Source organism: Camelus ferus, chromosome 19 (assembly GCF_009834535.1).
Source record: "Camelus ferus isolate YT-003-E chromosome 19, BCGSAC_Cfer_1.0, whole genome shotgun sequence".
NCBI classification, from domain to species: Eukaryota; Metazoa; Chordata; class Mammalia; order Artiodactyla; family Camelidae; genus Camelus; species Camelus ferus.
This window is the reverse complement of record NC_045714.1, coordinates 32429527-32457084: the sequence shown is the minus strand read 5'-3', so window position 1 is coordinate 32457084 and position 27558 is coordinate 32429527. Positions and strand designations below refer to the sequence as shown.

Sequence of the window (27558 nt, the reverse complement as noted above, 5' to 3'; positions counted from 1 at the left end):
CTCATAGGGTTAATGAGAATGAAATTGTCAGAGACCACCCACCCACTCATCCGTCCATCCGGCCACCCACCGCTTGAGGTAGGACGATGAAAAACAACCAGAGAGCAGAATCTCAAATAGAAAACGAATAAGCCAATAACTTCCAAATCTTTGATTTTTTTTTTAAGGAAAAAAAGTCACTTTCATACTAACAGTTGCTTGGGTTTTTATTAATTGAGGATGAGGCAGTGGGTACCAGTGATGGATGTCTTCTTACAGAGGTCACCTCTGCTCAAAGCCATGCACTGTGAAAGGACAGGCTCCAGCGATCTGAATACCCTCAGGTCCCCGTCGTCCTTGGCAGTTGAAGCTTCGCGATTGATGCGCGGAGGTCTGGGAGAGGGTGGCGGCGGCGGCGGCGGGGTGTGGCAGGGTGTTTCGGAGAGAATGAGATTGGAGATGGCTCTGCGGGACGAGCCCTCTGACCCAACTGAGGTCCAGTGGAGGGTCTGCGGCAGTGAAGGGAGCTCCGGGAGGAGAGAGGGGCGGCCCTTCTCTTCGACAGAAGGGTTCCGAGCGCTGCAGGTAAACTGAGCCTCGCGTCCTAGCTCTGCTTGTCGCCTGGCAGGCAGCTTCGGCTCTAGGGAGGGCAGGGCTGGACTGCGGGGGGCAGCTACTTTTCTTCTGGGGACAGGTGGGGACGTTTGGAGCCCAGCTTGAGGAGGGGTTGTGGGGCCCAGGTAGGGAGCGCTGGGCCCGGGTTCGGAGGCGGGGACACCGAGGTTCTCCGCCAGGGCGGCCTGCAGCCTCTCGCCCCCGGCGGGACGGGCTCGGGGAGGAGCTCGGCGCGTCCCCGCCCCGAGGCGGAGCGAGGGCCGGGCCTGAGCGGACTGGGCGGGGTGGGCCGGGGACGCGAGGCGGAGCGGGGCCCCACACAGGCCGCGGCGGCTGGCTCCGGCCCCTACGGTCCCGGCGGCGGCTGGAGGAGGAAGCCAGGCGGCGGAGAAGGGGAGACGGTGGAGGCCGAGGCTGGGGCCCCGCTCGCCGCAAACTCACTTCCCCGGCTCAGCAGGGAAAGGTACCGCGCTCCCGCTCTCCGACCCCCGGCCCCTGGCCCCATCTCGGGTTCCGGCTGCGGCTGCGGCGGCCGCCGCCGCCGCCGGGGGAGGGTGAGGGGCCGGGAGCGGCCCCGAGGGCTCGGCCGGCCCGGGGCTCCGGCAGCCCGCGCGGCGGGAATGCTAGGGCGGGAGGTGGGCGTCGCGCCCCCTCGCTCGCCTCAGGGGAGGCGGCGGTCAGCCGGGTGGCGGTGGTCCCGGCGGGGAGGCGGCGCGGGGGGTGAAGGGCAGGCGGGACCGGAGGCTGCTTGCGGCAGGGCAGCGCCGGGGCGCCCGGCGGGCGCAGACAAAGCTGGGCGCCGACGCCCCGCGACGACTCGGGCGGCCCAGAGGGTGGGCACTGGGGAGAGCAGAGAAGCGCCGGGGCGCCGGCCGGGACACCGGGAGAGGCTGGGCCGCCCTCCTAGAGGGCGTCCAGGTGGTCTCCTCGGGGGCTGGGGTCCCTGGGCAAGGTGGGGAGCAGCTCTCTCTAAAGGGCCAACTAGGGGCTCGCGGGCTGCGCTGGGCTTGGGAGAGCCAGGCTCGGAAAGGGGTAGGGAATGTGGAGTGCTCGCTTTGGGGGAGGGGCTCAGAGAAGCCACTGCCCTGGGGTGAGGGCTGGGGCGGGGGCTGGGGCTCTGGTAGAGCGGGTGCGGGACCTGGGGACCCCCTCGGAGCTTGCACCGGGAAGGGTCATAGCCTGATGAGATAAGCGCCGTAGCTGGCACCTGTGGCGAGATGTGCCCACAGGTTGGTTGCAGAACCTGCCAGTGGTAGCACATCCCGTGTCAGTCCGGGGAGGGGTGCCGGTAACTTGTCTGTGTTTGCAGCAAGCAGCAAAAGGGCGGGTGTCTGGAGGGTCATTGGAATAGGCGGAATGGAGGGGTGGGTAAGCGTATATCTGGAAGTATGTGTAGTGAGGGCCCCCCATCTGCATTTTGTATCTTTGCCCCCCCCCTCCCCCCCCGTCTCCCTTTCCTCTTGTTAGGGAGAAAGAAGCATCCCAGTGCTGCCAGAGGCTCGTGTCTCCACTAGGGTTCCGAATTGGGCTGCCCCTGTCCCGGGGTCTTCAGTTACTCCCCCTCTCTCCAGTGTTGAAAGGGGCTGCTTTCCACCTGGATCCTTCACAACAGTGGAAGAACATACTTTGGCACCCCCCGCCACACACACACACACACACACACACATTTTATGGCCTCCTGTTTTGCCTTCATCCCTCCTTCTCTCCCAGTTACAGATCCACTTCTCTTAACAGCAAAACTTCTCCAGAGAGCTGTCTGTACCTGCGGTCCCTGTGGTTCTTTAGCCCATTTGACCTGGCTTTGGTCCCACCACTTCACTGAAACCGCCCCAGTAAAGGTCTCCAGTGATTTACACACCCCCACAAGCAGGTCTTCCTTGACCTCTCTTGGTCTTGATCATCCTCTCCAACATCCTCTCTTGGCTTCTCCTGGTTTTCTTCCTTACCCACCCCTCCCCCTTCCCCCCAAAGTGCTTTCTTAGTCGTCTTTAAGGACAACTCCTTCATTCAACTCTAAATGTTGGAGGATCCCTGGGCTCTGTCCTCAGCCCCCTCCTCTCTCCTGACTCCCTTCTGTTTACATACCCCTCAAACTCTCATTTTTTCTTATAGTTTTTAAAATCAAGCATTCATTTACAAACACACAGATCTTAAATGTACATCATTTTCATTCTCATGAATTAAAGTAGCAAATTTTATCTCTGGCCCCAGCCTCTCTATCCAACTACCAATCTGACAATTTATGATGTCCTGGATATCTCATAGGTATGAAAAAATTTAATATGTATGAAACAGAACCCTGACTGCACTCCCCAAACCTGACCCTCCACAGGCCTTCCCATCTCAGTAAAGGGCCCATTACTCACCCACCTTTAATGACAGGAAACCAGGTGGCATCCTCTCCTCCCTTTTCCTCCCTCTCCATATCTAGACAACAGCAAGTCCTTTTGGTTCTTTCTGCCAGATCTATCTCAGGCCTATTCATGCTCTTGACTCCACTGCTACTGCCCTAGGCCAAGCCAGTTTTGTGTCTTGCCTGAATGCTGTAGTAACTTCTGCCTGCTTTCCCCAAGTCTGCAATTGTCTCCTGGAATCCATTTTCACAGAGCAACAAGAACAATTTAGAAACATACTGATTCATCTCATTCCTCTAAGATCCACAGTAGCTCCCTATGGCATTTGAAATAAAATTTCAAAGGATTCCCCTGGCCTTTCAGACCCTTCATGATCTGGCCACCACTGACCGCCCTCAGCCTTATCCTGACAACTGTCCCCTTTGCATTTTTTCTGACAGCCACACCTGAATCACTTCTGTTCCTTGAACACCTAAGCTTTTTCCTGCCCCATGGCCTTTGTCTGTGCTGTCTTCTCTGCCTAGAATTACCCTGGAATTTGCCTGGAATTTTACACTGTTCTTCTAGGGTTTTCTACTGGGCTGCCTCTGCTCCTTCTTATTTTTCAGATCTCAACTTAAATACGCCTTCCTCAGATGCCTTCCCAGTGTTGATAGAAGCTCATCCTTCCCTGTAATTTACATCATAGCAGCTGGTTTACTTTCTTCATTACGTTTCTCACAGTTCATAACCATTTGTTGCAGTTTTCTGTTTACTTCTGACTTCTCAGGTCCTGGAACCTTGACTGAATTGCCCACTGCAGCATCTGGAGCATCTAGCTTGGTGCCTGGCATGTAGCGGATACTCAGGAAATCTGCTGGGAAGGTCAGGGCAGCGCAGGAGTCCCCTTTAAACTTCAGGTGGTCCCAAGGATTTTTATGTTCTCTCCACAAAAGGAGTTGAGCAAATCACTGCAAGAATCTGAGGGGGCCAGTGGGATGTGAGAAAGGGAAGTGGCTCAAAGGTAGGCCTGTATGCCTAGTGGGAGGTTGGATGGATCTAAGGGGTGTAGAGTTACTGTGAGCCACTGTGGGTTGGGGATAAATGATTTCCTTTGCTCTCTTTGGTGGAAATCCAGACTGGGTCAACAGAAGGGTGTGTGCATGCATGTGTGTGCGAGCGTGTGTCTTCTAACTCAGGAGATAGTGGTGGCCTGGGCAGCCAGGGATTTATTTCACACCACCCTCTTGGGGACTGCTGGGTGCCCAGCCCTTGAGGCAGGAAATTGAAGTGGAAGAAGCAGCTGGGGTTGGGGGGCTCTCTGTAGACCCTTGTCTTTCCACCCACAGCTCTCCTCTTGGCACAGAGGAGCCAGCTGAGAATTGAGTTGTGTGGGTAGGGCTCTCAGATGGTGGGGTGAGAGATGGGGAACCTCAGATCTAGGCCCTGGACAGGGGAACCTAGTAACATTGTGAGGTGATCACTGGGACTGGGGGCTGGGGCTTCAGATTAGGGCTGAGCTGGCAAGCCTGGGAAAGGCTTTGAGCTGGGATAGATGGGAGCACAGAGGGGATCCTGGGTGGGGAAGTCAGGCAGAGACCAAGAGGCTGGGCCGGGGCCCTGGTACACTTACTGGGTGCTAGGCAGTATTCTAAGGACTTTGCAAATATTAACTCCTTTAATCCTCTTAGCAGCTCTATAAGGTAGATCTTAGTCCCATTTTACAGATAGGAAGACTGTGGCACAGTTGTAACAGTTCAGTAGTGACAGAGCAAGGATTTGAATCCAGGTAGCCTGGATACAGAACCCATGCTCTGAACCACTCTACTGTCACCTCTCTCATGCCTCTCAGATATGCATCAGTTGAAGTTTTTCTTTTTTTGTTGATTTTTTGGTTTTTTGGGGTGGGGTGGGGTGGGGTGGGGTGGGTGAGTAGTAATTGGGTCTATTTATTTATTTTTAGTGGAGGTACTGGGGATTGAGCCCAGGACCTCATGCATGCTAAGCATGCACTCTACCACTTCAGCTGCACCCTCCCCACTCCACGAAGTTTTTCTAACAGTGTTTTTTACTGACTCCCAGAGGTGCCTGGCCTTGGGGCTGGAGAGGTGGGAAAGAAGTCCCACCCTCTGAGGTAGAAGGAGTCCTCACTCAGAGTGGTCAGCTGAGTCTCCCTGCTTTATGCCCAGCATTTTTTTCCAGGAGGGGTTCCAAGCCCAGCCACATAGTTGGGAGTTATGCACACTGTGATTTTTGGGGAGCTGGGGAGGTCATCTGCTTCTGGTACAAAAATAGCTCCTTGCTTGAGATGCCACCATTAGAACATCACCCCTTTGCCCCGTTGCTCTCTCCAACTGCCTCTGGAGAGTGCAGTGAAGTCAGGTAGGAGCTCTGCAGATTAACTGGCTTGTTTTGGGTTCCATCTAGGATGTTGTGAGGTGGAGCTTCAGACTTGGCCTTGGGAAACCTTGTTGGGGGTCTGAGTAGGGCTGGGTCCAATGTGGGAGTACAGCCAGGGCTAGAGATGGGGAGACAGAGTAATGGGAGCAGAAAAGAGCTTAATCCACTTCAGTATTGGCCCTGTCCTTATCTCTTTTCGTCTTTCTGTAAAATGAGATTAGAGAGATTTTTTTTCTTTGCTCCCCAGAGGCTGTGGAAGCCAGGAGCTCCTGAGATTCCCTGCTTGGATACCTTCTTGCAGACCTCATGTAAAGGAATGAGGATGTCACATGGGATGCCAGTTTGTAGGAACTGGGCCAGGAAGGAGGGAGAAGGAAGGAGGGTGTGGCAGCCCTGTCCTTTGAGGCTTTCCTGTTTGGTCATGAGGACGCCGCTGGGCAGGTGACTTGGTCTCCCAGGCTGACTGGCCTAGAGAGGGTCTGATGACCACACAGGGATGGAGTCTCTTTGCTCCAAATTCTGACCCCAGGGTTTAGGGGATCTGTGTATCTATATCAGCAGATCCTGCCAGCCTCCCAAAAAACAGGGAGGTAGACTCAGTGGCATTCTTTTCTGCATTTTGGGAAACTGAGCAAGCTCGTTGCTGCTAGAAGCTCACTAGGCCCATGGTTCTAGGGAGTGTGCCTTCTCTGGCAGGGAATATGCTGGAAGCTTGTCCACACTGCCTGAGTCCTAGTCTGCTGAGTTGAGGTGATGGCTGTGGCAGAGCCTGAGGCCAGCGGGTTAGGGCTAAGGGTGGACTTCCCAACAGATGGACTCCGGACCTTGTTACCTGTGTTTGGCACTTGGCATCTTCTATGCCCCACCCAGGTGCTTGGAGCCAGTGGGAACACAGGACAGGGTCCTCACTCACCAGGAAATAAGAGTGAGCCATGCCAGGTGTGATATAATGAGGTGTAATTCAGACCAGCTTCTTGGAGGAAGTGGTGCCTTTAGAGGGCCCTGAAGTCCTGGGCCACTTGGCTGACAGAGGAGAGGATGGCGTTCCTGAGGTAGAGGGGGAGCCCAAGGCTGGAGAAGTTGGTTGAAGCCTTGGCTGCCAAGCCACTGAGTCTAGGCTTGATTCACTAGGCCCTGGGGAGCCATCAAAGGTTATAGGCCATGGGTGCAATGACTTGATTAGAACAGTGGTCTATAAAATTACTTCCCAAACCCTACCAGACACGTGGGTCGTCTGGGCAGCTTGTTAAAGTTCAGGTTCTAATTCAGCAGATCTGGGGTGGAGTCTGAGACCCTGCATTTCTAAGAGGCTTCTGGGTGGTGTAATGCTGCCAGGCCATGGGTCGTCTTTGCTTAGTGAGGACTGAAGCTGGGGACCACGGCCCAGGTCAGGTGAGACCCGGAACAGGTAAAGGGGACCATCCTGGCTCCTTTGGACTGTGTTGGGGGAGGGGGAGGGACAGAGGGTGTGTGTGGAGGGTGTGGGATGCAGGGGCTACTCTGCTGGGGAGTGGGGCTGAGTGAAGGGCCTCTGGGGACTTGGGTCTCAGGCTAGGAACACAGGCCTGATTTTTACAGTGCCCTACTGTGAGGAGCTCCCAAAACGATGACAGAGTGTCTTAGGCGACTGCCCCAGGGCAGGGTGACATGCAGGCGCACGTAGGGCATCTTATCTTTCCCCGCAGCCCAGTCCGGCCCTGTGGGTAGCCAATCTGGGGTGAGCACTCTTCCTCCAGCCAGGGTGGGGCCAAGGAGATTGGGGAAACAGCTAACTCCAGCCCTAGACATGCCATCTTCTCCTGAAAGCCCCTGAAGTCTCCTCATGCTGAGCCGTCAACCCCAGCGAGCATCCTTTACTCCAGCCTGGCCTGCCTGAGGCCCTGTGGCCGCCCTGATGGTTGCATGAGCTGCTGTTGGGACCTTAGCCCACTCGGGCCGCCTCCCCAGTGCACCGGGAAGTGGGGAGGCCTGGATGCTTCTCTCCGCTCTGCCCTCAGCTGGGCCACTACAGGCAAGTGTCTGTTCTGCTCCGAGGCCTCAGTTTCCTGCACATTGAGGGAGTCAATCCCCTCCCTGGGGACCAGCGCTCCGGAGAGTTGCAGGGTGTATTGGGTGGAGCACTGCATCTTCCCAGAATGGTAGTATAATATATTTCAATTTAGGTTGACTATTAAAACTCATGTGCTAATGATGGAGTGGGAGGAGCAGTTTGCCCAGAAGAGCTTGAGTTAGGGATCTCCCAAGGCCCCTTGCTTGCTGGGCTCTGCTTGGCCTACAGGGTGGTATCTGAGGGCACTGGTCAAATGAGGTCCCTCGAGCCTAGCAGGAGGGTAGACAGTCACCTCACTCAAAGAAAGGTGGGAAGGGCAGATGGTAAAAGGAGAGGTTCTGCTGCTCTGGGCAGTGCCAAGAGGGGCTTTCAGGCTGAGCTCCCAAAATGTCACACATACCTTCTAAAAGGATACCCCTGCCCGCCCCCACCATTGATGCCTGCCCATGTGCTCTATGGTGTGCCAGGCTGTCCTGAGGAAGTAGGAGGGGGTGGCATTTCTCAAAGACTGTTCTGAGAAACCTCAAGCATTCAGGGGTCAAACGAGGGTAGAAAAACGGAAATTCCACTCCACTGCCCTGTGAAAGATTCAGAATACTAAGAGAATTAAAGGCTCTGACAAGTCCTGTAGAAAAAGAAACGTGTTTCCTAAACTGATTTGACCATGAAAAAAAAATTTTTTTGGAGGACTTCCTAATAATGTCCCACTGACCAATAAAATACATGATGGGAAGGGTGCTGCTCCATGAGAGACCACACATATGGGTGATGGATGGGCCCAGAAGAACAGGGAGGGAAGGAAGAATGGACCGATAGCTTTCTGAGGCAGGCAGACTTGGTGGGACAGGTACGATTTGGATTGTGGAAGAAAAGGGCACTGCAGGGGGAGGGATGACCTGGAGGAGACTGGGGCCCAGAACCAGCCCTGGGTTCTAGTTCTTTGCTTCACTGAGTGGGTGGGGAAGGGACGCAGCAGTAGCCAGGCCTGGGTCTTTGACATTCTGGGGGGGACCTCCCATCCCACCCTTCCCTACATCTTCTTGCTCTGTAAGTTCTCTCCCAGCCTTGTTCCTCAGACAGCCGGGTTGTGATCCCTGGGCAAGAAGCTTAAAACAAACAAACAAACAAACCAAAACCCCAAAAAACCTTCTCTGTGCCTCAGTTTCCTCATTTGTACTGTGGGGGTAATGTTACCTCCTTCAGAGGGTGGTTGTGACACTCATATTCCTGTTAGCTGCTTTTTTTTTTTTTTTTTTAGCAGTCCAGGTCTTTTATTTTCTTTACACCCCTCATGCCATGAAATCACAGGGAACGGGTCCCAACAGCTCAGGCTCCTTTGCATTGGTTCTCAGGTTAGTGGGCTTCTCTGGGTGGAGCCGGCTGGTGCTTCAGCTGAACCCAGGTACCTTTCTCTTTGGCTTCCTTCTTTTTCTGATCATTTTCCTCACTCGTTTCAGAAAGCTGTCTCAGCTCTTAGAGTGCTTGATATGCTCAACACGTGCATTAATTCTCTTGGCAAGAATCTTGCCCTTAACTTGTTTGTTTACAATAATGCCAACAGCGTGCTGGGTAACATTGTAGACTCTTCCAGTTTTGCCATGGTAACATTTGTGGGGCATTCCTTTTTGAACAGTACCTGTTCCCTTGATGTCTGCAGTATCACCTTTCTTGTAGATGTGCATGTATGTGGCCAAAGGAACAACTCCATGTCTCCTAGAAGGCCTGGAGAACGTGTAGCGGGTGCCCCTCCTCTTTCCCTCTGTGTTGGTCATTTTGGCAAATTACTTAAAGATGGTCTGTTAACAGGCCCAAAAGGCCTGTGAACTGCTCTTAATGTGATTGACATGGCTGTAGACAGTGTCTCCAAGAGGGACCCAGGGAAGGGGACAGTTGTCAGGGACAGTTGAGAGGCACAAAGGCCTGCAGAGAGCATGTAAAGCTTAGGGTGGGGTCCTGGTTAGAACAGAGGAATGATCAGAGTGAGGACTGGCTTCCTGGAGGAGAGGCCAGCAGGGTGGGGAGATTTGGGCAGAGTGAGATTTCAAGGGCTACCCTCAGCCCTGTGGGCCTAGTCTGGGGATGGGAGTCAGAGGGTCTGGTTTGGTGTGTGTAGGAGATAAAGGAACTGAGGGCAGGGAGGAGGTGTTGGGGACCTGCCTTCATTCGTTAGGCCACTGGGAGCCATTGAAGGTTTTTGAGCAGGGCAGTGGTTTGATCAGAGCAGTGCTTTAGTGAGAAAAGTGGCAGGGATGTGATGGTGGGTCGGGGGCACAGGACCCCCACATTGGGCTTCCTCACAGCATAGCTGTGCCCTTGCACGTCTCAAAGCATGGGGAGGGGTTGGATGGTTCATATTACCCTCAGATTATTGGAGCTCTGAGTCATTTTCCCAAAAGGTTAAGAAATCTCATCCTTGTCGCCTTCCCGGAAGGGGTGTCTAACATGCAGGAGGGGAGAGTCCCAGGACCCCTGCTTCCCCTACATCCTCTGTGGCTGAGAGAGAAGGTCACTGAAGCCACCCTGCCTTGCCCCTTGCCGCATCTCATTTCCTCCGAGGTGTGAGGACTCTTTGTTCAGATGCTCAGGTGGGGGCGATGGGTGTGGCATTTCAGACAGCGACCCAGAAGTTGCTGTCATGGTGCAGGGTAGGGTGGACAGGCTGACGCGGTGACAGCGGTCCTCGGGGGGGGGGGGTCCTGGCAGGGGATGCTCAGTGAGCTTTCTTAGCCAGCACAGCTACACTCTCATCTTCCTTCACCCCCGTTTCTTTCTTCCACAAGTGGACAGGAGCCCAGGACTTTTCCTGCTCTCTCTAAATCAGGGGTCAGGAGGATGGAGGAGGAAGGAAAGCCTTTGGGTTCAGCCAGACTACAGTGTCCCTGGCTGTGGGGGAAGGTGGGTGAGTAAGTTCAGCACCCCTGCCCCTCAGTGCAGGTTCCTTTCTCCTCTAGCTGCTTCTTGGTCTGGGGAGGGTGTTAAGGGAGGTGTGATTTAAGACCAGAAGCAGCACTTGGAAATGGGTTGTAATTTATTAGGAAACAGAACAAAGAACCCAGCCGCCCTCTGCCAATCTGTGCGAGACCCTGGGAGACCTGGAGTTCCTGTCCTCGCCACGTGGCCCACAAGGGAACACTGGCAGTGCTAGCAAATGGCATGACTGCGTCTCAAACCCAGGTTCTAGGACTTCTGGTTGGATGCCCTTTTGTCAAGTCACAGACTCCTCAGAGCCTGGTCTCCGGACCTTCAGCTGTGACTTCCTACCCACAATCAGACCTCCCCAGACCAGCCCAGACCAGCCCCCCCAAACTCCTGACCCCAGGGAGGAGGGGCCGAAGGGTCCTCCTTGTGGTCTGACAAATAACTAGACCTTGAGTCAGCAACATTTTAAGATGACTCAAGCAGAAGACACTCAGGACCACCAATGGGCAAACATTCTTAGGAAAGATTTTTAAATGAGTCCTTTAGTTGTTAAATACACAGATCCTTTTTATTCTCTTTTATTTTGGAAAATTAACTTAAGAAATCACATACAATAAATGTAAAACTTTTGAGTTAATCTGAAAAAGTAGATCAAGAAAAGATAATGAACCTAATTCATTTCTTGGTTTTAAAAAAAGAGTGACGCCTGAGCCTTAGTATCTTCCTGAGTGTGTATCGGAAGCGCCTTACGTTAGGTGGCAGGTGTGGGCCCTCTCCTCACCTCACTTTCCTCCTCTGTAGAAGGGGGTGGATTTTGACATGAGGATTAACCAAAATATTCCATGTGAAATGCTTAGCATTGCTGTCTGGGCCTCAGAGGTACTCAGTGGAAAATACAGACAATGATGATAGAATTAAAAGAAGACATTTCTTTGTTTCCCCCCCAATTGACGTAGACTTGATTTACAATGTTGTGTTAAGAACAGACATTTCTTGATTCCAAAAGCTGGTGAGTTATTAAGTCTCTCTTTGAACTCAACAAAAGAGCTTGAAGAATGTGTTTATTGTCCGATCTCAGCGTCTTAACTCCGTAGGCGTTTTATGGGTTAAATCACGGGGCCCACGTGTGCGTTTTGAAATGAGCACCACGGGCTTTCAGGCCTGGTCTCAGCTCTTCCTGCGGCCGGCAGCTGGTGGCGGGTGGTGTCCTGCTTCAGGGCTGAACTTTATGGAGCGCCCCTTACGGGGTGATCCTGTGTTAGGAGAGCGTGTGGAGGACTTGTTAGGAGAGTACAGTTAAACCACCTCAGAGGTACCAGGAGGGGAAACTCTTGGGCCAGAGAGAGGACTGTTGAGAGGGAATTAGGATTGAGTTGCTCTTAGAATTTTTATCTGTGCTGCCAAAAGCCACTAGACCACTATCTCTGTCCCAGTTTATGGAGGATGAAACCAAGAGCAAAGGGCTGTTGTCTGGCAAGCCTGAAGCCAGCCCCCATGGGAGCAGGGAGACTAGGGTGGCCCCCAGCCCACCTAACACCCTGGCCAGGAGGCAGGTGGCCTCCCGGTGGCAGCCCCAAGTTCTGGCAGTGTAGCTGGGGTGAGCCGCCAGGCCTGGGGACGCCTCCTGCTAGCCCCGAGTGCCTGGCACAATGTGTGCAGTGTCAGTGTGTGGGGAGGGGTGGGACAGAAGTGCCAAGAGGAGGGCAGTCCTCAGGCCTGCTGTCCCGGGAGGCCAAGGGAGGGCCTGAGAGGCGGGCGAGCACTAGTAGAGAGGTGAGCTGAGCCTTGTCCAGCCCGGCTCTGCTGCTCACTCTGTCCGGGGGTCCTCATCACACCTGTGAGCCTTTCAAAGCCTGTCTCCTCATCTGCCAAGTGGGCATCAGGGGGTGTGGGGGAATTAAGCGATGCCATGAATGGAGAATGCCCAGCGTGGGGCCTGGCACATGAAGAGCTCAATAAATAGAGATTTGCTCTGGGGTTTATTTTATCTGGTGGCTGGATTTGGGGGGGTGTTTTCTTTCTTCCATGTTGTGATCATGCATGACACCTGTGCTGTGTGATAAACCACGCTGAGGCAGGTAGAGATGAGTGAGTGTGTTGGGGGGTGGTGAGCAGAGGAGAGGGACCTTTGCAGGAAGAGTTTACAGTGGAGGGGACCCCCTTCCCACAAATGCTGCCTGGACCCGGCAAGCCTTGGGTAGCCCAGCTCTGCCATCGGGCCTGCGGCCTGTCCTTGTGGGCCAGGAGGACAGGTCCTGGACTGGGCAGAGTGGGGACCCCACCCGTGGCTCAGGAGAGAGGACTGGCCTGCAGGAGACCCCCCTCCTTCCAGGGGCTGGAGCCGAAGCACAGACGGGCTTTGTGCAGAGTCACGAGGGGCTGGCGAGGGGGAACTGTGCCCGGGCTGAGCTGTCTCACAAGCCTCAGTTCTTGTCCGTGGTTTTGAAAGAGTCAGTGGAAAGTGCTGACTGGGCTGTCCTCCGTCACCCCAGAACTGAGAGGCTGCGGCTCCTGGCAGGGAGAGGGGAGAAGCCCCGCTAGGAGGCCACCTCCTCATCTGCCAGCTTCAAGTGCCCGTCTGCAGAATGAGTGGATGTCCGCGTGGTGACACTAACCCAGGTCGGGGCTGGACAGGGCCGAGCCTGCAGGTGATGCCTGGGGCAGCAGGGCTGGCGGAGGGCCCTGGGCTGTGTGTCTGGGGGCCTGCTCGGCCCTGTGATGAGGGGCGGCCTGGAGGAGTGGTCCCAACTCTGGTGATAGCCCCAAGGAGAGAACTGGCCTCTGGTATCAGGCCACTGAGGGCCCTCCTCTTGCCTGTAGGTCCTGCACCAAATTTCTTGTCTTTCCTACCTCAGAGGCTTGTTGTGAAAGGGAAGGGAGGTGACCAGTTGACACAGAACTTGTAAGTCTGGTCCTGGTGTCATGACTGGTCACCGAGTCATCCTGACCTATCCTTGCCCTCTCCCCAACATCCGTCATTCAGCAAATGCTAAGGCGGTCACCACAGCACTTCACCCTCTGGTGCCCTCCTGCCTGTTACTTCCTCTGCTCCAGTATCACCTCATCACAGAAGCTTCCCTGACACACAGCAGAGCCTCTCCCTTCACCTGCTTTGCTTTGTGGCACCTGCCAGCCCTGACCTGTTAGATCCTCGAGGGGGAGGCTTCTGACCGTTTCTGCATCTTGTGTACCCGGCACACCGTGGCATTCACTGAACTTCCGTTATTGTTCTGGTTGTTTTTATTGTGGTAAAATACACATAACATAAAATTTCTCATTTTGACCATTTTAAAGCATACAGCTCAGTGGTATTAAATACATTCACATTGTCGTGCAGCCATCACCACCGTCCATCTTCAGAACTTTATTTCATCTTCCCAAACTGAAACTCTGTGCCCTTTAAACACTATCTCCTCATTTCTCCCTCTCCCCTGCCCCTGGCAACCACCATTCTACTTTTCGTCTCATAAATTTGACTACTCTAGGACCCTCCTAGAAGTGGAATAATACAGTATTTGTCCTTCTGTGACTGGCTTATTTCCCTTAGCATCATGTCTTGTAGGTTCATCCATGTGTCAGAATTTCCTTCCTTTTTCCAGGCCGAATAATATTCCATTGTATGCATGGACCACATTTTGTCTATTCATCCGGCGATGGACACTTGAGTGGCTTCCACCTTTTGGCTATTGTAAATAATGCTGCTGTGAATGTGAGGGAAGCTGTTTCCTAAGAGAGACAAAACACAGATGTCTCTGAAAGCTTCTAAGTGGGAGCCTAGGACCTGTTAGAGAACAGAGCAGGTTTGATGGCAACACTCATTTTGCAGATGAGGAAACAGTCTTCCCCAAGATTACCCATCCCTGTACCCTGGGTCCTCTCTAGGGGAACGGTCCCCATGGGTGGAGAGGTTGGACCTCTCTGGCCTGAGGTACATTTCAGATGTTCAATGCCGAGTGCTTTGGGAGTTGAGCAGCCGCTGGGGAGGGAGACCCTCAGCCTAAGCTGAGTGGTAGGGAGTGGACCTTGGGTACTGCCTGACTTGCTGCTCTCTCTGCCTCCTCTGGTCCTGCACAGGCAGACCCCCGATGTTCTGGGCTGACGTGGAATCTGCATTTGCAGTCTGCTCTAGAGCAGCGATTCTCAGCCTTGGCTATACGTTAGCATCATGTGAGGTCCTTAAAAAAAATCCATGCTCGAACCCCACCCTAAAGAGTGATTTAGATGACCCGGTCTCAGGGCTTGGTATTGGTCTTTTAAAAAAAAATCTCTAGGCAAGTCTAATGCACAGGCTGGGAGGGAGTTCCTGTCTCCTGGGCCTTGTAAACTGTAGGGCTGGTCCAGGCTCTCTGCTCACTCTTCCCCAGCCCTGAATTTCAGAAAAGTTTACCCGGGTGTCTCTACCCCAAGGGGTCTCTGAGAAGAGAAAATTGCTGACAGTATTAGTTACCTATTGCTGTGTAACAAACTACTCCAAAACTTAGTAGCTTAAAATGGCAACGAACAGTTATCCTCCGTTTTTGTGGGTGAGGAATTTGGAAGCGGTTTAGTTGTTTCTGGCTGGAGGTCTCTTGGGAGGTTGCAGTCAAGAAGCTGAGCTGTAGTCATCGGAAGGCTTGCCCGGGGCTGGTGGATTTGCTTCCAGAGCGCGTCAGTCACAGCCACATGCTTGGCGAGATGGTTTGGCTGATGGGAGGGCTCAGTCCCTTGCCTCTCTATGGGTTTGCTTGAGTGTCCTCACGACATGGTGAGTGGCCTCCCCTCTAGTATGCTGTCTAAGAGAACAAAGTGGAAGCCACAATGTGAATATGACCTAGTTTTGGAAGTCACACTCCATGCTTCTACCATATCCTGTTGGTTACACAGGCCAGCTTTGGCGGGGGCATACTAAGGCGTGAGAACACTAAGGCGTGAGAACTAGGAGAGGCGAGGATCAGCGAGGGCCATCTTGGAGGTTGCTGACCTGTGGCTGCACTTGGGGCCTCACAGACCTTTCCTGGAAGGGTCAAGTACCCCCAGTAAGTAGGGTGGCCCTTCTCTGACTCGTCCATTCCTCCCTGTCATCAGACCGTAGCAGTGTCACTGAGGGGGGGTGTGGTTTTCTCTGAGGCCTGCAGGTCTTGCTCCAGAGTCATCACGCAGTAGGGTCTGTGAGCTCTCTACTGGCTGGATTCCCCATCCCCACTCATGTCTGGTGTCCTGGCCCAGCTCTCTCTCTGATGACCCTACTAGCGTGCAGACTTGGGCCTGTAGTAAAACTAGCGTAAGAACCATTGCTGCTACATGCCTGGCTCTGGGCTAAGCATTTTGCATGTCACACTCAACCCTGTGAGGCAGGGGCTCTTTATCCCCATTCTAAGGATGAGGAACTGAGGCTCAGGTCACTCATCTAAAAACTAGTGGAGACTCAACCACTGGTATTCAAAAACAAGGACCTCTTTGAAAACCATGGTGCTAGAAGGTATTCCCAAAGGAGCAGACTATTTACCAAGCTGAGTCATCAATTGAAACATAAGGTTGTGTGTGTGTGTGTGTGTGAAAGAGAGAGAGAGAGAGAGATCAGAAGAAAGGTGTATTTTCATGGGGTTCCCCAAGGGTGACTTGGGTGCCTCAGAACAGGGCTGGTATTTTGGTCTTGAAGCTGGTTTTCTCTCTCTAGATGCAGCCCTTCCCAGGGTAGTGAGTGTCTGTGAACACCATCTCCCATTAGCCCTCCCTGCCCACAGCCTGATTTGGTGTCACCAAGGGCATTCTTGTGCCAGTGTACTCACTGGCATGGTAACCAGCTCTGTGGTCTCTTACACTTCTGCGGTTGATAACTCCCTTGAGGGGGTTCAGAGTTGGGGTGTCAGATTCTGCTCAGAGGGAGGTGTACCAGGCTATACGGTCTCATCCTAAGGGGTACTAAAGGGAGCCACAGTGAAACCTGTACCTTTAGGACTTTGTTGGGGATGCAGGAAGCTGGTTAATAGGGTCTGGGGTCAGGACTTACCTCATTCAGGATAGGGGTGATTGTTCCCATTTTACAGATGGGGAAACTGAAGCTCAAGTGCTAATAGACTCACCCAAGGCAGCACTGGGTAGGGACACAGGCTGCTGCCTGGGCAGTGTCATGTTCTCCAGGAGTGGCAGTCATGGTGTCAGACCCCTGAACTCTCTCTGGGCTGGGGCAGCGTGGTTTTGCCTGCCTCTGGAAGATCTGGGATCTAAGGGGAAGAATGTGGGCCCTGGTAGAGAGATGACCTGCAGTTAAGACCTCTGTGTGCAGACCCAGACAGTGATGGGAAACGGGGTGTACATAGATCAGAGAGGGAAGCTGGTGGTGCTGGCCCAGATTTTGAAAGGTTTCATAGATGTTTAGATGATCAGCACCTGATCTGATCGATTGTCAGAGTGTGATCTGCTCAATTCTTTTTGCTGAAGGTGGGTGAGATCCCTAGGGTGGAGTTTGGGGTAAAGCCCTTTCAGTGTGAGTATGGGGGCTGGAAAGCAGCCCTGGGCTCTGCCCTGGCCCGTCTCCACCCTGTTTCTCTCTCCGGCTGCACAGTCATCAAGGCTGCCTACTGAGCTTTCTGCCCATTGGAAAAGACCCTGCCCTTTCTCTGACTTCTCTCCATGCTTTCTTTCCCTCCTCCACCCCCTCAGGTAGTCTCCAATGTCTGTCTTTGCAGGCAGCTATAAGCTGGGGTCCTGGGACAATTCCCTTGGGTCTGTCCCACCTTGCAGAGCATCAAGAGAAACAAGCCAGCTGGAGTGCTCACCTCCCCAGGACTGCCTTCCCCTCCTGCCTGCCAGTGCCTGTATGCACCGTGCCTTTGGCTCTGACTCCCCCAAAACACTGAGTCTTGGGCTGCCCCTCTCCATGCAACTCAGGCTCCCCACTTCTCTTCTGAAAAGGCTTACAAAGCCTTTTAAATTGTGCTTTTAGGGACTTTACGCATCTGGTTGCAGGAAAGAGATATGAGTAATAAAGACATTGTGCTTGGAGAAAAGTCTAAGTATCAGGAAGGAAGATGGGGCCCCTGGAACCCCTTCCCCATGGTGGCCTGTGAGGGTGGGGGGCTCTGCAGAATAAGGCCCCCACACATCGTCTCTTTTGTTGAGCTTGGGGTTGGCTGACGGCTAGTTTCTGATGCCTCCCCTACCCCCCTAGTGCAAGATGGGCAGGATGGTCAGGCTGAGTCAGGGTTGGGGGTCAGTCAAACATAGGCTGTGGGATAGTCTGATTGATGTCAAGATCAAGGTCCAATCTGATATTAGGGTTGGGGCCAAGGCTGAGTCTGAGCTCAGGTGAAGATGGCTTCTTTTACAGGTGAATGGAGCTCCAGGCCCTAGGAGAAGTGGTTCCTTTCTCTGTCCTAGTCTCTGGCGATTGTCCTCCCTTTCCCTCCCTCTTTGAGGTGGCCCTGGAAGGTGGCCACACCTTTTCCCTGTGCTATCATTTAATTCTCCCAGCAGTCCCACCAGGTAGCTATACTTATCCCCATTTTTGCAGATGAGAAAGCTTAAAGACTAAAGGAGGCAGGCAGTTGAGCATCAGGCGCAGGGCTTAGACAAGTATGTCCAGGAGGCGGGGTACAGATGTGGTGTCCCTGGGGTGAGTTCAGAGGTGTTGGCCAGGTGGGGCCCAGAGAAGGGAAGACACTGGTCTGGGGTCACCAGCCAAGAGAGAGACTGACCTGGGGCCGGAACCCTGGTCTCTGGGCTCCCAGGCCAGTATTCTCTCCTCACCCTGAGCCTTCTGGGCCCCCAGGCTGCCCCTGCCCTGTCCCCCCGCCCGTGGCTGGCCAGGCCTGCCTCAGCAATCCTGGTCTTCACTTCCTGGCTAGCTGGCCTGGGTGAGGAGGGCTGCGGAGGGTCTGGCTGGGCGGGGTTCAGGCTCTGTCCCTCCCTGGGGTTGAGGGGTAGGAGGAGCCTCACGGGCAGACACAGAGCCCCTTTGTCTGGGCCACTGTGCAAAGCAGCTGGTCTGGGATTTCTGGGCATCTTTTACATTTGAAGAATAATTGCATTGTCTGGGGGGCCCTCTAGAATCCAAATCCCTCCCCAGAACTGCCCGGCAGTCAGAGAGATTCCCCAGGGCCAGCACCCCAGCCCTCCCCACCCACCCCCGAACTCCTGTTAGAAGCCTGCGGAAGAGAGGGATTCCTCCCGGGAAACAGGATGGGCCGCTGCCCTAGGGAGGAGAGACTTGTGGGCCCCAAGTTTGGCTGGGGAAGGTGCAGGTGGCCCCCAGAGCCCTGGAGAGGGCTCGCATGAGCCAACGCGTGTCTTAGAAGAGGAGAGAAGCCTGCTTATTGGAAGAGGGGGCCCATCTTGGAGTGTTTCAGCTGCTGAAGGCTGGACCCTGAGGGGTGGGGTGGGGTGAGCCAGGTGGACTAACTGCCTGGGCCAGACTCTTCTCTGGGCGGGTCCCTCTTGGCATCATTTTTGTTGTAGTGGTCACTGTTGGGCAGGGAAGTGACCTGCTGATGGCCTGGTGAGCTGAAGTGGACTCCGACTCTGAGGAGGGAGGAACGCCCCACACCAGACTGGGCTACTGACCCTCCAGGGCTGGGAGTCTAGCCTGCGACCTCAGCCCTGCTCAGTGACTGTGGGGCTGTGGCCTCACTCGAACAACAGGCAGCAGCCCTTCCTGGGGCGAGATGCCCATGCTTTGGGAACAGGCTGGGGTTGAGCGGTGGTGGCTGCGGGGCAGAACCAGTGCAGGGAACTCACGTTTCCAGGGTGTCTGTAGCTTCAAGAAACATCGACAGAGCAGGGCTTGCTGGTAATTTAGGAAACAGAGAGCCACGCAGGCCCACTGCTGCACAAGCACAGTGGCCTTCACAGGGTGTGCATATGTTACAGGAACCCAGAGCCAGATTTTCTGCCACATCGGGGAGGGACGTGTCCTACAGGCCTTCAGGTGGGCTAGGCTGGGGATGCCAGAGACTTGGCTGAGGTGGAGTGTATGTGGAGGTTTGTGTGGCATGTGAATGAAACTGAAGCCAGAAAGGTCAGCTGAGTTCAGAGGGTCAGAGGCTGACATGCTGAGGCCTTCCTCATACCTGGCACATAGTAGGTGCTCATGAATTGCTAGATTTTATCCTGGGTCAATGAGAGGCCATGCTTGTCTTTAAGGGGTGGGACTCTGGGAGGCCAGCATGTAGGAGGCAGGCGGGTACCTGGAGTAATTGAGGGTAGAGGCAGCAGTGATCTGGGCTGTGGGCTTGACAAGCCTTGGCCTGATGGGTAAGGGCAGGACTTGCACTGAGGATGGAGCCTTGGGCGTGCTCTGGCTCTCCAGTGGTTTAAACTGTGATGGAGAAAGCATAAGGGGACTCCCGATGCCCCCAGTTTAGTTCTGGGCATTTCCAAGAAGGGCTCAGTGGAGTCAGATGTTGGAGGCCAGGACTAAACCATGTCTCTAGTTATCTGGCAATTAGGAGGTTCTTCTTGGAGGGTGAACTTCCGAGGGTGACAAAATGAAATCGGTGAGGATGTTGAGAGAAGGGGGGTGGGGAAGTGGCAGTGGACACATGCTGGATGCCCAGCGCCTGGCCTTCATCCATCCTTCTTTGGTGACCCTGCCATGGGACAGTGTCTTTCTTCCCTCTTTTCTTCTTTCCTTCCCCTGCTACCTTCTTTCCAGTTTGGCTTCTTGGGCAGATTCAGTCTCAGCAGTGTTGGCTCTGGCCTGCAGGGGGAGGTGGTGGCCTGCAGGCCCGAGAAATGGTGGTGACGGTCCGGGTTGGAGGAGGGTGGGGGAAGGGCAAGGAGGCCGTTGGGCATCTGGGCATCTTGAATGAGGGTGGGCCTGATTTCCTGAAGCTACCAGGGTTGGCCTGACTGCAGACCTGGGGGCCCCAGCCTCCCACCCCCAACTGGCCATGGAAGCAGGAGCCAGAAGGCAAGTGGCTGCTGCCTAGTGCCTCCCTCCTCCTCCTCTTGCAACTCCTCCTCTTGCTCCCAACTCCTCCTCCCCCTCCCCCTCCCTGCCTGGCTGAGCCAGCACTTTTTTCTTCTCTCCTTTATCTGCTCGGAAAAAGTACAGGGTGTTCTGTTTCTCTTGTGCATACAGATCAAGGAGGGGATGTTATTTATTTATTTATTTCCTGAAGGCAAGAGGACAGGCAGGCACTGAGGAGCATTAAGTGATTCTTCTTCCTCATCAAGGCATTTCTCATAAAATGAAAAGAAAAAATTCCGAAAGAAAAATGACAAACCAACAGAAACCAAATTTTCTCCCCTCACCCCTCTACCCTAGAGGTAATAGCGCCCAAAGGTCCAGTTCAGCACTTAGCTGAGGTTCCAGCCTAGAGTAGGTGTTGCTGCCTATGGCTTTCTGTCTCCTCTTCAGTTTGGACCCCAGGGTATGCTGGCTCCATGGGCCACTGTCAGGGGCCATGGGCAGTCTCCTCGTTTCTGCTATCTGTAGGCTGTGCATGTGGCTTCTTTGGCTTCTTGGAGGATCCCAGAGGCTCACAGGCCCATTTGGGACAAGGCCTGTAGGGAGATGGAACTATGGGATTAGCAGTGAGGGTCAGGGGAACAGGTGCCCTACGTGGCCATCCCTGTTTACCTGCTCCCACCATGTCTGTTTGAGTTGAATGTCTCTGACATGTTGGGAACTTGGGGTCCTTTCATGTTCATCTTAAAGGCAAACTGCCTGCCTGCATTTCCTGCTAGCCATTCCTGAAGCACATTCCAAAGAAAGTCGGCCCATAATTTAGCTGCAGAACTACAAATGAGTTTCCCACATGAGGCTCTTGAATGCTGGAAATCTCTTGACATCCATATAGGGCCTGGAGTTCAGGTACCCGCCCTGGGAATGCACTGCTGCCCCAAGGATCCCTTCCCTCTACAGGGCTCCAAGGCTGCAGCTTATCCTAGCCCCAGGGATTCAGAGATGATGCTGCAGGGAGCCTGGGAGGCTCTGCGATGAGTCCTTAGGGACCTCAGGGGCAGCTGGAGCCCCAGTTTCATCCCAGTTACACCCTAATCCCCGTAGGAGCTTTTCGAGAATGGGTTCCACCAGTAAGGTCTGAGAACCTTTATTGTATAAAAGTGGTTGTTTTGGGGGCAGGCCTTGGGCTGGAGGTAGGGCTGGAGACCGAGAGACCAGCGCAGGGGCAGAGCCCCCCAGCCTTGGCGCACTGGGGCATGGGGGCGGGGCGGGCGGTCCGCCACGTCGTCGCATAGCCGGGTGCCCATCAGGCCCAGCAGCGGTGGCGTCAGCAGCAGCTCTGAGCACCCTGCGTGTTTACAAACCTGATGCGGAGCACGGCCCCTGCCTGTGCCGCTAGGCGGACTCTTCCTCTCCTCTGGCCTCCGGTGCAGGCAGCCACACCCTCACCTCTAATTTTAGTCCTCCCGAGGAGAACCTGGGGGAGGGAGAGGACGCAGTCAGAGGGGGAGCGGAGGAATTGTAAGGGGGAGGGGAGGAAAGGACTCGAGCCAGCTCTGAGCTCTGTGCCTCCAGGAGGCCGAACAGAACATCACTGGGGCGGGGGTGCGAATTGGGGGAGGGGGGAACAGAAGAAGGACAGAAGGACACAGGAAGGAGGAAGAGGGAAAGCCAGGACACAGGATCTCCTGGAAGCGGGGCAGGGAGCGGGGCTGTTTGGGAAGCCCCTGCCTCTGAACCGGACACAGTGCCTCCGAGGGGCTCCGAGCAGCGGGCGCCACCTTCCGGCCCTCTATGGAACAGTCCTGTACCGAGTCGAGTCGCCTATGGGTTGGGGGGGCGGGGTAGTTTGGAGGGAGTTTGGGGGCTTTTTGGCAGGTGGAGTGGGTGGGGAGAAAGATCCCTTTTAAAATCTATGATCAGAAGTTCTTAGAGAGCGCTGTTCAGGGTGGGATGGAAGCCTAAGTGATCAGACCTTGAGATGTGTGGATAAGGAAGTTAGTGTGCTGCATTTATTTTATTTTATTTTTTTATGGGAGCCAGGAATGAGTATCTGAATGGCTACTGAGGTGTTTGTGCTGTACTTAGGCACATACATATAGTGAGTGGTGTAAATCCTAAGGGTACTACTATGCACACTGTGTAACTACCATTCATGGAAAGATCCATATTCCTTCCACCCCTAGAAAGTTCCCTTTTGACCTCTTTCACTCATTCTCTTCCTCCCAATCTCTCTTCTGTTATCACAGAGTCATGGTACCTTTTCATGAATTTCACATAAATGGAGCCGCACAGTATGGTGCTCCTTTGTCTCTGGCTTCTTTTGCTCAATGTAATGTTGAGAATATCATGAGTTTGATTCCGTTTATTGCGGAAGAGTATTCCCTTGTATGAATACGCTACACTGTAGCACAGTATTTTTATCCATTCTTCTGCTGATGGACCTCTGGGTTGTTTGTTTTTGGCTATTATGAATAAAGCCGCTATGCACGTTCTTTAGTGTATCTATTTGGTGGAATAAACTGTTTCTCTCGGGTGTATTTTGGGAGTGGGATTGCTGTCACTGGAAGGGTTATACTTAGCTTTCTTAGGTATGGGTGACAGGTTTTTATATGCCCCCTGCCCACTGCCCAGAAGCTACCTTCCACCCACGTTCACTCCCTTGGATGCTGTGGATGTTATGTCTACCTGGACAGTATGCAGCTTCTGCCAGGGAAAACTTAGCAAAGGCAGCTGAGTCAGGGAATGAACAGGGTCAGGATCAGAGCTGAGTGGCCCCTTGGGATGGCCCGCAGACACCTTCAAACCCTCGTGGTCACTTCGGGAATAGAAGGGTAGCCTCTCCCAGCCCTGGGGTCAGATTCAAAGACCCCCTTAGCCTCCCAACCATCAGTTGCCTAGGCTGGCGTCTCTGAGCAAGCTGGCTTAGCGTAACTGTCAATTTGATGTCTGGCCTCAAGTGCCACGGGTCCTCATGGTCCACTGTTTCCTGGGCTCTTTGCTGCTTTGCGGTGACTGAGGGGCTGAGTGGCCTGAGAAAAAAACTGGAGACCTACCCGGAATAGCAGAGGTTCATCTGATACCAGCCTTGTGGCACTTTCTGGGGGAAGGGCAGGACTGTATCCTGCCTACCAAATTGCCACCTCATCGAGGCTTTGAAAGACTAACAGAAAGCAAGAGGAGAAGAGAAGGGGTGAAGAAGAGAGAGTGCCAGGGAAGGTCCAGGCAAGGGAGGGAGAACAGAGTGTCTGGTGCTGTGTGTGCAAGTATCCTGGGGTTTGCTCCAGCATCCTGAGGTCCATGCAAGCATCCTGGGGTCCCTGTGAGCATCCTGGGGTTGATGTGAGCTGGACCACAGCAGCTGGGTAGGGCTGTGCTGGGCTGAGCTAGGATCAGCAGCACCAGGGTCTGTTGCTCCTGACTTTGGCCTTCTTGGTCATTCCCTTCCTGGTTGACTTTAGTCTCATCCTTGTCAGGTGTGGGGTGGGATTGATCGATTTCAGAGGCTCAAGGTGGGCTCTCAGCTCTCCTGTTTGCTGATGGGGGCTCACAGTGCATTCTCCCTTCCTATCTCCTTCCCTCTGGCTCTCTCCCTCCCTCCCCACATCTTTTGGAAATAGCTTTTCTTGTTTCAGGTCCTTGGGGAGGGAGTGAGAGGGCTCAAGGTCCCCCTTTGAGGGCAGAGCCTGTGAGCATCTCTTGGGGCAGGTGGGAATGAAGGCAGAGTGGGTGAGCTGTGACCCCGTCCCCTCTGCAGGTTCCTAGGAGGTGAGTGCGGACGGTATGCAAAGTTGTGAATCCAGTGGCGACAGTGCGGATGACCCTCTCAGTCGTGGCCTGCGGAGAAGGGGACAGCCTCGTGTGGTGGTGATCGGTGCTGGCTTGGCTGGCCTGGCTGCGGCCAAAGCACTTCTGGAGCAGGGCTTTACGGATGTCACTGTGCTTGAGGCTTCCAGCCGCATTGGAGGCCGTGTACAGAGCGTGAAACTTGGTGAGTGCCTCAGTCCACCTCAGCCTAGGTCACTTCCTAAGGTCACCTCTTGTCCCCTAGTGCTCTGGCCCAGACTAAAATCTTGTTATTTTAGCTTCTTTCCTGGGGTAAGTGTTCCACCATGCATGTTGCCTGGGCATTTTCCAGAAACTTCCTTTGCCCATGTCAGCACCCTTCTCAGGTGGGCAGGATGCAGCTCTGGCCACCATTTCTGGAACATGATCTAGGGTTCACAGTGCTTAGAAGGGTGTAGACACCCAGAACCAAACTGTCTTGGCAGTGGGTAGACCGATTTCTATTTCTCAAGAAGGAATTCTGCAAGTTTCTATTAGCCATTAACTTTTGAGTGTGAATTAGTGTATCATGACTGAGAGCTAGCCCTGGGACAGTAGGAATTCAGGGCAGTGGAGGTGGAAGAAGACTTCGGGACCTCCTTATGAGTGATCGACAGGTCTTAGGATTGTCTGGGAAGAGTCTGTCCAGATTGCAGAATAATGAGGACTCTGGAGAAAGCAGCCAGGTAAGACTTCCCTTGGCAGGGGGCAGATTTTGCCAGAGGTCCTAGAGGGTAGGGAATTGCCTCACTTGCAGCTGGAAGCTAGGGTTTCTCAGCCAGGGGATCTGACCATTGAGACCATGAAAATGGCCCAGTGGAACCGCTCATGGTGGTCTAGCGTGTGTGGGCTGCCTGGACCCTCCAGAGGATTTAGGGTCTGTGTCTGTTCCCCCATGGGCAGCAAGGCCAAGTGTATTCTGTGTGCCTGCTTTTGATGAATGGGGCAATTGGCTCTGAGAAGTAGCTGTTCAGACTTAGAACACGCAGAGGTGGAGGAGACATGGGAACCTTCTCTCTTCTTCCAGAAACATTGATCACATTAAAAGTCTTTCCCGAGAGCATTTCCTGGAAGTGAAGTTGCATCCCTCTTCCCCTGGCACACACACGAGTGTGTGTTGGCAGTGAGGATGAAGATGCAGTCCAAGGCGCTCGTAAACCTGGGGCCAGCCAGCTGGGAAGCCCTGAAACTCTTTGCTCAACATCTGATTGGCTGGCCAGGAGCCTTAGAGATGGGATGGCTCCATTTGTGGTTCTTGAGTCTTGATAAGACATTCAGGGTCTGACATAAAAGCAGAAGATGGGAGGACAAATGGCCCAGTCTCAGTGGCAGTTGACAGCTGAGGCGTGCTGTGCAGGAAAGTGATGGTTCAAGGCCATGAGGTGGAAGGGATTGGGGCTGCAGGAGGCTGAGGGCGTGCATGTGGCAGGAAGCCTTCCTCATAGGGGAGGGAGCTCTGGTGGGCCTCAGGTGAGGGGGGAGTTGGGTAGGTAGTGAGAAGAAGGAGGGGGCAGTTGCACACATGAAATGATGTATGTGTGGAGTTGGATCGAGGCAGACCCTGCCAGGAGATGGGAGAGCAAGTCCAGGTGAGGGCTCATGTGCGTGTGCTGTGTGTGCAGACAACTGCAGGCTGAAAGCCCAGGCTGCAGGTGCACCTGCTGCAGTGTGAGGTGCTGGCCGTGACTCCTGGTGGTAAGGGCTGGAGGGGTGACCAGAAGTCCAAGGACACGGTGTGGTAGATATGAAGATGGTGCCTGGTACTCTTTGGATGCAGGGATGTAGCAAGGATGACAGAGGTGAGGGGCATGTGGGAGAGGGCAGGAAACATCCTCAGACAGAGGCCTGCTCTGGGCTGCCCCACCTCCTTGTAGAGCTTGGGGAATAGGAGTGGAGTGCTGACCTTGATGTTGACCTTGAGCTGCTCACCTCACTGCTGCTCATGCTAGTGTCTGGAGCCAGGAAGGATACCCCATACCTGGACATCACTGCCCAGTGACTGTGACTTGGAGCTCCCTGGTATGCCCTGGGGAGAATCCAAGCTGCAGGCCCCCTTTTGCTCCTATTGGGAGCTCAAACTAAGCAATACACCTTGGGGAGCCCCAAGCCTGAGGCTGTAAAAATGAATTACTAACAGATGTCCCCACTGCCCCTCCAGGAACCCCGCCCAGGGAAGAAGGTCACTGGGTTTCCAGTTTTTTGTGCCCTCTGGTCTGCCCACTTTCTCCAGACAAAGGGACTTACTACACATTCTTGCCTGTGATTCCAGAGACACCAGGAAATTCTGTTGTGGCTTGAGGTTGATTGTGTTTTCTCTTGCTCTGTATTTGGTACATAGTTGCTTACAATGCTTTTTTTTTTTTTAGTAACTGATGGTTTAATTAGAAACAGCCCAGGAAAGAGAAAGCACAAAAAAGAGGAATGCCCAGTTCCAGGGGTGAGGGGTGATTGTTGTCTGTTATGGTGCAGTTAGATGGCTATTGCTGCATAACAGACCGCCCTAAAATGTAGTGGCTTAAAACAGCACCATTTTATTTGCTTATATTCTGTGGCTCCAGAAATCTGGGTTTCTTTTCATGGTGGTCACATTCTAAGAGGGTGAGAGTGGAAGCCACAAGATTTTTTGAGTCCTAGGCTCTGAAGCCACAAATGTCGCTTTTACTGTGTTCTACTAATCAGAGCAAGTCACAAGTCCAGCCCTGATTCAAGGGGTGGGGAAACAGACTCCAGCTCTTGATGGGAGGACTGGCAAAGTCGTGTTGCAAAGGGCCATGTGTGTCAGGATAGAAGGAATTACTGTGACCATCTTGGCAAAAAAGGTACCACACATGATGTCTTGAATCAGGCCTCCAAAAACAAAACACCAAAAAAATGTTCCTTTCTGTTCCCCTTTCATTTTTCCAACTTACCTGGGAGCCCGGCTGGGAAGGAGACAAATGCATCACAATCCCTGCAGCACAAGAAAAGGAAACTGAGGCCCCGAAGAGGAAATAGGTCCAGGCCAGTGGCAGCTTGCCTCAGAGCATCGGGTACCTCGGCTACAGACGGGAGGGTAGAACCAGCCACCAGCCCTGTCCCAGCTTGGGCTCGGGAGTTGCCCTCTGCCCTGGTCACTCTTAGGGCTCTGCCACCTGTGCCAGAGAACAAGAAAGCTTAGTTTTCTCCAGAAGTCTGGTTTAGACTCCCTTGGGGAGTATTCTTCCAAACCGGAATGTTTGCCCTCTTTCCTCTGCCCCAGACTGAGTTGGGAGGTGACCATCTTCCGTCTGTGAGGGGGGCGTAGACGCTTAGGCCACTGGATTTTGAGGAACTGGAGGAAGGCCAGATGGGGACCCAGGGTCTGGAAGGCAGGGCCTGCTTCTGGGCCTCCTCACTGGGGATTTCAGGCACCCTTGCTCCCCTCACTGGGACCATTGCACCCTCTGGTGCCCATAGAATTTCTCACAAGGGGGAGGCACCAGTGAGGAAGGAGGATCTGTTGTCTGGTGTTATCTTAGAAGGAGAGCCTTCTAATTCTAGTGAGGTGACTTGGGGTCAGATCATAGAGTCAT

General features: G+C 53.8%; 1 protein-coding gene and 1 pseudogene across 7 annotated transcripts in view; one reads left to right on the top strand and one right to left on the bottom strand.

Annotated features, from left to right (window-relative positions):
- Nucleotides 1–847: 847 nt before the first annotated feature.
- The window catches only part of SMOX (spermine oxidase), a 44215-nt gene continuing 17504 nt past the window's right edge, over nt 848–27558 (top strand). For 3 of the 7 annotated variants that reach the window (XR_004313154.1, XR_004313155.1, XM_032461885.1), the window contains exons 1-2: nt 874–1057; nt 23940–24173. Coding sequence is in view for 4 of the 7 variants with exons in the window: in XM_032461885.1 (XP_032317776.1) it covers nt 23966–24173 (208 nt within the window). In the remaining 3 variants the exon portion in view is untranslated. Of the gene's footprint in view, nt 1058–6870; nt 7339–23939; nt 24174–26745; nt 27037–27558 lie in introns of those variants that run through there. The other 4 variants (XM_032461884.1, XM_032461882.1, XM_032461883.1 and 1 more) reach the window with 4 other exon arrangements.
- Nucleotides 8652–9152, bottom strand: LOC102520374 (annotated as a pseudogene).